The 12,633-nt window shown below is 38.0% G+C and overlaps 1 protein-coding gene across 9 annotated transcripts in view; it reads right to left on the reverse strand.

The window, feature by feature from the left end:
- Nucleotides 1–12,633, reverse strand: part of ARHGAP21 (Rho GTPase activating protein 21) — a 128,978-nt gene that overhangs the window by 63,002 nt on the left and 53,343 nt on the right. For all 9 annotated transcript variants that reach the window (XM_061436022.1, XM_061436024.1, XM_061436023.1 and 6 more), the window contains one exon: nucleotides 11,850–11,874. In XM_061436022.1, coding sequence (XP_061292006.1) covers nucleotides 11,850–11,874 — 25 coding nt within the window. The remainder of the gene's footprint in view (nucleotides 1–11,849; nucleotides 11,875–12,633) is intronic.

Here is a 12,633-nt window from a genome sequence, read left to right on the forward strand (position 1 = left end):
AATCAATATAATTCACTATGCTTAGTTGCTCAGTCATGTCCAACTCTTTGTGACCCTACGGACTGTAGCCTGCCAGGCTTCTCTGTCCATGGGATTTTCCAGGCATGAATACTGGAGTGGGCGGCCATTCCCTTCTCCAGGGGATCTTCCTGACCCAGGGATCGAACAGGTCTCCTGTTTTGCAGGTGGATTCTTTACCGTCTGAGCCACCAAGGAAGCCCGTAATTCACTATTTTAAGAGGTTAAAGGAGAAAAAAAGTCCAATGATTATCCAAAAAGACGCAGAAAAATTCAAAATTCATTCATGGAAGAGATATACCACATTCATAGATTGAAAGATTCAATATTTCAAATATTCAACTAGTGTAAATTATATAAAACCAATCAAAATTCCAGAAGAATTTGTATTAGGTTGACTAAAAAGTTCATTCAGGTTTTTCCATAATATCTTGTGTGCATGTGTGTTACTGCAAATGGACAAAAATAGCCAATCCAAACTTGAAAACAAAACTAGAAGACTTATTCTATCTAACAGCAACCCTTATTATATAGCTGTAGTAATTAAGATCAGTCTTGCTCCAAAGAAAGTGACCAATGGAATGGGACAGAGTTTGGCAAACTCTTCTGTAAAGGGCCAGATGCTAAATATTCTGGCCTTTGCAGGATTCATACAGTCTCTGTCTCATATTCTTTTTTTAAACAACCTTTTAAAAATATACAACTATTCTTAGTTTGGAAGCTGTACAGAAATGAGCCATATGTCAATCCCTGGAATAGAATAAGGTCCAGAAACCAACCAAAACATATACAGATGCTGTGTGATCAGGTGGTACTACTGAGCAGTAGAAAAAGTACAGATTTTTCACTGAATATTGCCAGGCCGATTCATATCCATAATGGGAAATATCTTCATGACTTTGTAGTAGAAAAAAAATTTCTACAATAACATTCAAAGTATTAACTTTATAAAAGAAAAGATTGATAATCTGGGATCTTCCTGACCTAGGAATTGAACTTGGGTCTCCTGTATTGCAGGCAGATTCTTTACCATCTGAGCCATAAGGGAAGCCCTAATCATAAAAGAAAAGATTGATAATTTGGACTAAATTACAATTAAGAACTTCCCTTTATCAGAACTACTAATAAGAACGTCCCTTTATCAGAATTACTAATAAGAAGTTGAAAGGCAAGTCAGAGCAGAATATCTGCTAAATACAAAACTAAGAAAGTCTTCATCAAAAATATTTGAAGATTCCTACAAATTAATTATTTAAAAGGACTGATAGCTAATAACCAAATAAACGGTAATCAACTTCATCAATGTCAAGAAACTTTAAATTAACCCAAATTCCACACCACCACACACTCACTAAAATGAATAAAATTAAAGACAAATGTCAAGTGTTAGTAAAGATATGGAGCAACTAGAATTCTCATACCCTGCTGATGGATGTGTGAACTGGTATAATCACTTTGGAAATGACTATAGTGTTAGCCATACCTACCAAATGTGTGCATACCTATGTGCATACCTATGATTCAGTAATGCCATTCATTCCTAGATATACATACCCACCAGATATGAGTACATATATGCATAAAGTACACGTAAAAAGATGGCTCACAGTTGTACTGCTTAAACAGCTGAACGCTGGAAACAAATCTAAATGTCCACCAACAGTAGACTGAATAACTGAATCGAATACGTTTTTTGTTTTAAATCAACTTTCTTATGACTTAACATAAAATGTGCCCATTTAACAGTTCGTAAGCTTTTTGTACATTTGTAAATGTACACACCCATGCAACCACCACAATCAAGATCTAGAACCTTTCCATCAAGCCAAAACTTCCCTTGTGCCCCTTCCCAGTCAATTCAGGCACCCGCAGATTTGTTGAGATCTGTCTTTCCTAGAGCTTCACATAAATGGATTAGACAGTGTGTACTGTCCTGTGCTTGCCTTCTTCATTAATCAAAATAAAGCTTCATAGGAAAAGCATGAGAAACCAAAGAAGATAAATGAGATTTCACCAAAAGTTAAAATTGTGTGCATCCAAGGACATTATCAAGAAAATAAAAAGACAACCTACAGAATGAGAGAAGATACATGTAAATCATATATTGCCAATGGAAATGCAAAAATGGTGCAGGTGGTATGAAAAACAGTTCAGTAGATCCTCAAAATGTTAAACAAATAATTACCACATGACCCAGCAATTCCAGTCCTACATATATACCTCAAAGAATTTAAAAAGAGGAATGTAAACAAATACTTGTATATGCATGTCCGAAGCACTAATCACAACCATCTAAAGGCGTCTTCCTAGTGACTCAGACTACAGAATCTGCCTGCAACGCGGGAAACCTGGGTTCAGTCCCTGAGTCTGGAAGATGTCCTGGAGTAAGAAAATGGCAACCCACTCCAGTATTCTTGCCTGGAGAATTATGGACAGAGGAACCTGGTCGGCTACAGTCCATGGGGTCCTAGTGACTCAGACTGAAGAATCTGCCTGTGATGTAGGAGACCTGGGTTCAGTCCCTGGGTTGGGAAGATCCCCTGGAGTAAGAAAATGGCAACCCACTCCAGTATTCTTGCCTGGAGAATTATGGATAGAGAAGCCTGGTGGGCTACAGTCCATGTGGTCACAAAGAGTTGGAAAGGACTGAGCAACTAACACTTTCACTTTCAAAGGCAGAAACAGCTCAAATCAATGGATAAACAAACTGTGGTATGTACAAACAACATACCATTGCTCATCCATAAAAAGGAATGTGCTGCTGCTGCTGCTGCTGCTGCTAAGTCGCTTCAGTCGTGTCCGACTCTGCAATCCCATAGATGGAAGCCAACCAGGCTCCCCCATCCCTGGGATTCTCCAGGCAAGAGCACTGGAGTGGGTTGCCATTTCCTTCTCCAATGCATGAACGTGAAAAGTGAATGTGAATTCGCTCAGCCGTGTCCGGCAGCCTACCAGGTTCCGCCACCCATGGGATTTTCCAGGCAAGAGTACTAGAGTGGGGTGCCATTGCCTTCTCCGTGATATATGTGACACAAACATTAACACTAAAGTGGAAGAAGCCATACGAAAAAGGTTACACATGTATGATTCCACCTATATGAAATATTTTGAATAGGTTAAGTTCCTCGGGGACAGAAAGCAGATTGGTGGTTGCCCAGGACCAGGCCAAAGGAAGAACAGTGAATGACTGCCTACTGGAGACATGGGTTTCTTTTTGCGCTCATGGAATGTTCTGGAACTAGATAGAGGGGGCAGATACACATTGTACACACGCCTTTTAATTCTGTGCTAAATGTCACTGAATTGTTCACTTTAAAATGGTGAACTTTATATTAGTTGAATTTCACCTCAAGAAAAGAAATGTTTTCGACATGGATCCCTGATGCCATGTGTAGTGCACAAGCAGATACACCACAATTTAGTCACCCATTCATATGCTGTGTACTGTTTTGGTCAGCTCAATACAGTGTTTTATTTAATATGAAAAACCAACTATGAACGATTCTGTACAAGTATTTTTCAGGCATGTTTCATTTATCTTGGGCAAATACCTGTAAGTGCTCTTATCATTTCATGCACACACACACACACACAAAACAAAAAAAAAGTGTTATCTGTCATTATGTAACTGAATCAAAGATGAAAACCAATTGCAGACATTAAAGTAATGATGCTTTATCCTTAAGCCCAGCAGATTTAAGCCAACAGTACATGTTCAATTATAAAAACAATGAAGAAGCTAAAGAACAAGTCTGAAAGGCTAATACAATGTTAACCAAATTTTATCTGAAAGTTGAATCAGTGATTTTTTTTTTTAATACTGCTTGACTTTCAAGGGACAAGAACCGTCTTTATTACACATTTTCAACAATGAATTACGTGAGAGTAAAGAGCTTTCTGAGAAGCTGGGGTAGGAATTGAGAGAAAACTCTAGAATCAGACTGTTCAGTTCTACCACTTGCTATGTAGACACGTTGTGCTCCTATTACCTCATCTTAAAAATGGAGGTGTAAATGTATGGCAAAAACCACCACAGTACTGTAAAGTAATTAGCCTCCAATTAAAACAAATTAATTTTTTAAACAATGGAGGTGATAATATCCATCTCAGAAAGCTGTGATGATTAAATGAGTTGACCACACAGATTCTTAGTGCAGTAACTGGCACGTTGTAAGTTAGCTGCTGTTGCTGCCACTCCACCCCATCACCACCGCCATCATCACCACCCCGACCATTATCATCACCCCATCACCACCTTCATCATCACCATCAGCACCATGAACATTATCATCAATTCTACTTTGTAAAATATTTTCAAGACAGCTTAAGACACTTATGTTCAACTGAACAGCACCAGATGTTAATAAATGTATGTAACTAATTAGTATATTTACCAAGTTATTAGTATATTTACTGTATGCTAATATGGACTTCCCTGATAGCTCAATTGGTAAAGAACTAATATACCAAATATTAGTATATTTACTAAGCTATATTTAGTATAACTACCAGAGGAATTCAAAGCTCAAAAAACTTAAATTTCAATACAATTAAAAATGGATCCAAAGAGGTTCAGTTAATGCTCCTTTTCAATGATATGAGATGAGTGAACCCCACTCAGTATTTCTACATTTCAAAAGTAACAAGAACACAATCTTGACACCCTACCACCATGCCACAGACCATAGATCTACGCATAATAAGAATTTCTTCTTCTAACCGATTTTAAGGTCTGTATTTTAGTGTTCTATTATCCTGAGGGAATAGGTCTTCAATCTATTAATGGAAATCAATGGCATAAAATATACTCAATTTTCTCAGCTCTTCAGAATTTAGCTCTTCATTAAAGTGAAGAACATTTGCTCCCTAAACATAGTGAGTACTGTTCATTAAATGATGAACTAGGCCAATTATATTTCTCTCTGGGGGAATTTGGAATTATTATGATAAGAGAGGAAGGAAGGAAGGAGATGGTGAGCATGTACTTTCTACAGCGGTCAGCACATGAGACAATCATGTATAATCAAAACTATCTGTAAACATTATTTAAATCATCCTGTAAATAGTGGAGTTTGGGCCTCTGGAAGATCATACTTCAAGATTTTGTTGTTGATACTCTGGTTTTAGCTCCTTTCCAGGTTCTATTTCTGGTGTCTGGCACATTTGGGTATCCTAAGGCAGAGAGTGAAGAGGAACTAAAAAGCCTCTTGATGAAAGTGAAAGTGGAGAGTGAAAAAGTTGGCTTAAAGCTCAACATTCAGAAAACAAAGATCATGGCATCTGGTCCCATCACTTCATGGGAAATAGATGGAGAAACACTGGAAACAGTGTCAGACTTTATTTTTGGGGGCTCCAAAATCACTGCAGATGGTGACTGCAGCCATGAAATTAAAAGACATTTACTCCTTGGAAGGAAAGTTATGACCAACCTAGATAGCATATTGAAAAGCAGAGACATTACTTTGCCAACAAAGGTCTGTCTAGTCAAGGCTATGGTTTTTCCAGTGGTCATGTATGGATGTAAGAGTTGGACTATGAAGAAAGCTGAGCACCAAAGAATTGATGCTTTTGAACTGTGGTGTTGGAGAAGACTCTTGAGAGTCCCTTGGACTGCAAGGAGATCCAACCAGTCCATTCTGAAGGAGATCAGCCCTGGGATTTCTTTGGAAGGAATGATGCTAAAGCTGAAACTCTAGTACTTTGGCCACCTCACGCAAAGAGTTGACTCATTGGAAAAGACTCTGATGCTGGGAGGGATTGGGGGCAGGAGGAGAAGGGGACGACAGAGGATGAGATGGCTGGATGGCATCACTGACTCGATGGACATGAGTCTGAGTGAGCTCTGGGAGTTGGTGATGGACAGAGAGGCCTGGCGTGCTGTGATTCATGGGGTCGCAAAGAGTTGGACACAACTGAGCGACTGAACTGAACTGATGCTGTTTAACTTTGAATTTGGAGATGCCCTATTTGTTTTTTAGAATTAACACATCTTCCCAAGGTGGCTTAGGCATGGGGAGAGTTCTATTTCTTGCCACTAAAATATCCTTCATTAGAAAACTCTAACATAGTCTATAGAGCTGTTTAGTTAGAAGTGACTGCAATCACAAAATACAAATTTTTACTACTGAGAAAGTTTACAGAATCCCCAGACATCTTTTTTCCTACCATTAACATGCTTGAATATAAAATGTAATGCTGAAGTAGAAATCCAACAGTTATTGAAGCATCCAACAAAATGATATACAAATTTTAGAATCTTGGAAGTGTCCCTACACCTAAGCTGAGCCAGAATTTTTCTCATAGAACAAGTAAAAGAGAAATAATGGTAATTACAAACCTTCAATTATTCTTATTTTGACTATTATGAAGTTATGATTTAAGGGACAACAGGATGTCAGCAAGATAGCAATTATTATTATCACCAAAAAATATTTTTCTACCTCAATGGCCTTTTTCTTGTATACAGCATCTGCATTATAGTGCAGAAAACTAACCAACAAGAATGAAAAATCTTAAAAATCCAGAGAGTACACATATATACAAGATATGAGAAATAATATATAACCGAATGTAAAACTTGGGTAAAGGAAATATTCAGAAAGTTAAGTGGCAAAAAGAGACTCCACTAAATTGCCAAGAGTAAAAGAACAACAAAACAGAACCTTTCAACTGTTGCACAGAATTCTGGCAACCTAGCAGGATCTCTTAGGAGCTTGAATAAAATTCTGGGAATTCTTTTCTCTCCAGTGATTCTAGGCACTGACTCAGATCACTGCACCGGAGGCTGGGATTCTAGTTCATCAAATAAAATTCATAGAAAAGGATTTTGTAATCTCAATACTCTTGAAAATAAGTCTGAAAAGGAAATGAGACTATAAAATGAATATTGAAACATTCAGCTGAATCAAAATAACAGATTACAAGTCGTCTGTCTCCAAACAGGTTGTATTTTTAAAACAGGTCTATAAATAACTATTCTCAAGTCAGAAGAAATTTTTTCACAGAGAATATATTCTGACAGACCATCCGATCAGTTTATTTGAAATGGTGCTGTTAGTACTAACTGTAAGTTCAGTAGGCCCCTGTGGACCAGCCTGTGACCCCCCACTGCCAACTGGGATGACAAAAGCAAGCCTGGCCCTGAGCGGCGAAAGGACACAGAGCACCAGGAACTCTTTAAACCCATCCAGCTTCCCAGGTCCGCTGCCAGCCGGCTATTCAGGCTCCAGGAACAAGGGGCGGTTGCTTCTGTAAGATGTCTCTGGGGCCTCTGAACTTGGTGCTTCCCTGACCTTCTTGTGAATTCTTTGTCCTTAAGTGTTCACAAATATGGAACTTTTGTTTTCAACTTTTTCAATTCAGAGATATTTCACAGAATTAATTTCCTAATGCAGTAAATGTATCCGGTATTTATCTACTAATTCTTGACACTACATAAGTCAAACAATTTAAGTCAACAGAACAGCTTCAAAAAGATGGACTTCATACAAGCCTGATTTGGAAGTTCAGCTCTGTCACTTAGCTGTGTGATCCTAGGCAAGTTACTTTACAGCCTTTTCACCCTCAGTTTCCTCATCTACAAGAGGGGAGTATTGTCTTACACCACAAAGCATTATAGCAAGGCTTAAATGGGATAATAGCATGTATTATGATTCCTAGTATAAAGTCTTTGATCATATATTAATTTCTACCACCCTCCAAAAATTTTTTTAAAAATCAAGCAGTTCTCCAAGTATATTACAAACATACCTAGATGATTGCTTTAGGTATTCTCATAACTCCATATTCTTCTTCTTATGAAGAAAACATACAGATGTTCCAGACTTTATAAATAATCTTAATTTGACAGATCTTGCTTTGCAGGAGATAAGGTGCTTGAATTTATATCTCTCTTATTTTAAAAATCTTAGCTATGTCGGGTTTATTTTAAATCTTTTATTAGCATTTTAGGGCTTCCCTCATAGCTTAGATGGTAAAGCATCTGCCTGCAATGCAGGAGACAACGGTTCAATCCCTGGGTCGGGAAGATCCCCAGAAGAAGGAAATGGCTACCCACACTCCAGTATTCTTGCGTGAAGAATTCCATGGACAGGGGAGCTGGCAGGGTACAGTCCACAGGGTTGCAAAGAATCAGACATGACTGAGCGGCTAACACATATTAGCCTTTTAAGTTAAATTGTTAACCAAGCTTATAATTATTATCTCCCTCCATCTGTTGGACTCCTGATAAGTTTACTGCATTTCAATTATTTACATTCTTTGATTTTTAAGCTATCAACTATAATTCTTTTAGTTATTAATATACTGACTGTATTTTCTTAAACTGTTAACATTTTTATTACATATGATTATTCCCTCATTGACAGCATACAATGCCAGTAGAACAGCCAGATGATTTAATCTCAAACTATAGTGGTAACTTTCAGATCAAAACTCAGTTATGAGGGATAATAATCATTAAAGATCACTGGATATGTAGTCTTGAATATCCATTCTCCTAATAGTCTTAAGTATTGTCACCAGATCAAGCTGGACTGTTGGGTAACTGTACTGTTTTATTGCTCATCCCTATAACCTAAGGTTTTTCAACTTTGGCACTATTAAATTCTGGGCCAGATAATCCTCTGCGGGTGGGGTCTTTTGGGTGCATTGTAGGATTCTCACCAGCATCTCTGACCTCTCCCTGCTGGGTACCAGCAGCACACCCTCCCTGCCACACCAACTGTGACAACCAAAAATGTCAGCTGATGTTCTGTGTATCCCCTGGGGAGAACATCTGTCCCCACTTGAGAAGTTTAGACCAAACTTTAGACCAAACTGGACCACGGGCTTTTGAAATCAACTTACGCTGAGGAAATTGTTAAAAATATTCATGTAAAAGGATGGTTTGAGGATGTTACCTACTATATTATCTTTGTTTCCATTATGAGGAACCACAGGAGAAATCTGTCTCAGACTTCAGTGCAAACCAGATGTTGTTTTCTCATGGACAACATGAATCCTTGTGCTCAGTCACTCAGCCATGTCCTACTCTCTGCGACCCCATGGACTGTAGCCCACCAGGCTCCTCTGTCCATGGATTTCTCCAGGCAAGAATACTAGAATGGGTCGCTATGTCCTCCTCCAGGGGATCTTCCCAACTCAGGGATAGAACCTAGGTCTCCCGCGTTGCAGACGGTAACTGTGAATCCTCAGCTAATCCTTAAATAATAATCCTTCCTTCTTTCCCTCTTTTTTTTTTCCCCACTGGGAAAGCTTCAAAGCAAATTTACAGCCCATCTTTGATAACAGTGTAGGATCTATAACACACATTCATGTGGACTAAACCTCCTGAGTGTCAGTTTAATTCATCTTTTCCCTCATGAAAAAATGAGGCTTTTCTCATAGCTCAGTTAGTCAAGAATCTGCCTGCAATGCAGGAGAGTCCAGTTTGATTCCTGGGTCGGGAAGATCCGCTGGAAAAGGGCTAGGCTACCCACCCCAGTATTCCGGCCTGGAGAATTCCATGGACGTATGGTCCAAGGGGTCATAAAGAGTCATACACGACTGGGCCACTTTTCACTCTCCCCCATGAATATTTTAATCTCATTTTTATTTTAGTATAATACGTGCATGTGAACACAAATTCTCTTTTCAATGAGATTAAATATAAATTAATAAATAAACAGTATTTAAACTGTAAATTTTCCCAGCAGACCACACCCTTTAGTCTCACTTATCCATGCCAGTCCAAATCTTCAGCTGGATCTGTATCTTTCAAGTTTTCCCTTTTAAATGTTTTATTCTCTTCAGTCAAAACATATAATGAAACCTGCTCACTTCAGTGAACAGATATGTCAGAAATATAATCATCTGCAGATGATTTTACAACTAAGCTCTTCTACATTTATTAGCAGTATATCTCTCCCAGTAGAAACTAGAACACGAGAGGCATTAAACTCTAGGTGCAGTGCGTCTGGTAAGCAGTCCAGGCGTTAGCACATCAGTCCACAGGGTGATGGGGAGACAGAGCACCCACGCCTTTCTCACGCTGATGCTGGTTCTGTCAGTTTGCCTTTCGCCACTGAGGCCAAGTAACATTTGGAATCCATCCTGAGCCCTGGAGCATGACAGATGGTGACACAGGAGTGGCCCATCTTGCACGACGGTGATAACTATGAAGGGTCCTACCTCACCCTGCACACTCAGATTATTTCTCATAGTACTGAAAGAAACCATTTTCCTCTCATTTGAACCCTGAACACACCACCTCAAATCAGAGATGCTATTACAAAGGTGTATCAACTGGGGAGAGGATGAACACTGTATGGCCTATTCAGGCAGGGGAAAACCACTCAGGAAAAAATAAAAAGGAGTACTATTAGTACCTACACATACAATATGGTGAATCTCAAAAGTACTATGACAAGCTGTGGGATGGATTAGGAGATTGGGATCAGCATACATATACTACTATGCAGAAAGTAGGTAACTAAGGAGAACGTACTGTATAGCATCACAGCACCTACTGTGGTGACCTAAATGGGAAGGAAATCCAAGAGGGGATGGATGTGTACACGTGGCTGATTCTCTTTCCTATACAGCAGAAACGAACACAACACTGTAAAGCGACTATACTCTTATTGAAAAAAAAAAAAAAAAACCATGCCAAGTGAAAGAGAAAAAAGAGTACACATTGTATTTTCTGTTTATAAGAAATTTGGGAAGACGCAAAACTCATCTATCGTGACGTACAGCAGATCAGTTGTTGTCTAGGGCCAGCAGTGTTGACGGCCCAGCGGCACAAGGGAACTTTACGGATGATGGAAAGGTTCTTTTCAGAATCACACCTTGATTGGACTGGTGGTTTCCCAAGTGATGTATTTATCAAAACAAAACCTTAAGTAAATAATACATTTAACTGGTGCAAATAGGTATTCTTGCTAAAAAGGCATCGCTGCAAACAAAAGATAAAACATCGGACAAAACCAAACTGAAGAACACTGTACAAAAAAAACAAAGTTTCAAGGCCACGGATTTTAAGGAAAGACTGAGAAGCTGTCACAGACTACAGGAATCAAGGGGTCATGAAAAGTGAATGCAATATAAAATCTGGGAACAGAAAAGGGGCAAAATCCAAATAAATTCTGCAGTTTAGAGAGGAGTGTCATACCAATACTAATGTCTTGATTTTCTTAGTTGTACCATAATTATGTTTTTAACGTTGGGGGAAGTTGAAAGAAAGAGTATACAGAAACTCATCACTATTTTTACAAGTTTTTAAACACCTAAAATTATCTATAAATAAGTTTTTTAAATAGGTGCGTTTTATTGTGTATAAATTTTAACTCATTAAAGTTCATATAAAATTAAAACAAAAATAAAAACAGCAGTTTTTACTAAATAACCCTATCCTTAGGCTGATTTTCCTTTCAAGCCCATTAAATATGTTTAAATAAAGAGTAACTAGAAGAATCAAAATATTTCTCAATATTTGAACCAATAAATCTAGTAGATAAAATACACACCAAATCACTAAATTTATAAGATTACTAATTGCATAAAAAAGAACTCAGAATTACTTTCCTTAGAACCATGATACGTTCCCCTACATAACACTTATATATAATTGACAACAAAATCATCACACATTCAGATCATGGTGACACAAGGGAATCCATAAAATCTTGAAGACTACAGTAAAAGTGTTTAATTTCTATGACTTTCACATCTAGAGACTCTTTTATACGTGGACTCCAAAAACTAAATCATCTCATTGAATGTTACTTAAAGAAAGGTAGGAGATGAGTAGAAAAACTATCAGAGAAAAATTAAAACTTTTATAAACATACCTCCTCTGTTGCCATTTTCTTCATCCTACAAAACAAAAAGTATAAATTCATGTGAATACATGTTTAAAACTGGTAAAATCACAGCAAGGCTCAACTAAATTCAAATTGCTCGCCTGAAAATGTGCCAATTACAATCTCACTAACAATGCCTTTTGCCAGAAGGATGAAGCTGTCATGCATGGAGATGAAAAAGCTTCAGGTAAAGCCAATTTAAGGAGGACAACAGAAGTTCAGTTTCTGATATACTGAGTGTAAGCTGCCTAAAACAGACATCCAAGGAGAGCTGTCAGAAGCGGGCAACTGTATGGATGAGGCTGGTACCTGGAAGACAGGGCCGGGTTGGTTCATCACTTATGTACTAAACCTTAAAAAATGTGCCTTTCAAGGCTACTACAGCACTCAGAACTATCTTTGGATAAGTTGGTTCCAAATTGCTATATCTTTAAAACTTTGAGGTTTATCTACTTGCTTGCATTCATTGCTACCATGCTGTCTTGCCATGTTGTCTACCTCTAGCTGGGAAATTAGAAATGCAATTTTGAAAACCTAGCATAAAAATACATTTATTCAAATATTTGTTGAGTATCATATGAAAAGCAAAGTACTATGTACAATGTACTATGGAACGAAAAACAAACATTTAGTGAAGCGTTGATAATTTGTTACGTAATTTTTGACCTTTATTTTGGCTGCCCAAATACATAATTTTTTTTCCTGGTTACAAGCTCTGTTCTGAGACTGTTCTGGCAACAAGGCTGCCAGCTACGTAACATAATAAAGACAC

This window comes from Bos javanicus, chromosome 13 (genome assembly GCF_032452875.1).
Source record: "Bos javanicus breed banteng chromosome 13, ARS-OSU_banteng_1.0, whole genome shotgun sequence".
NCBI lineage: Eukaryota > Metazoa > Chordata > Mammalia > Artiodactyla > Bovidae > Bos > Bos javanicus.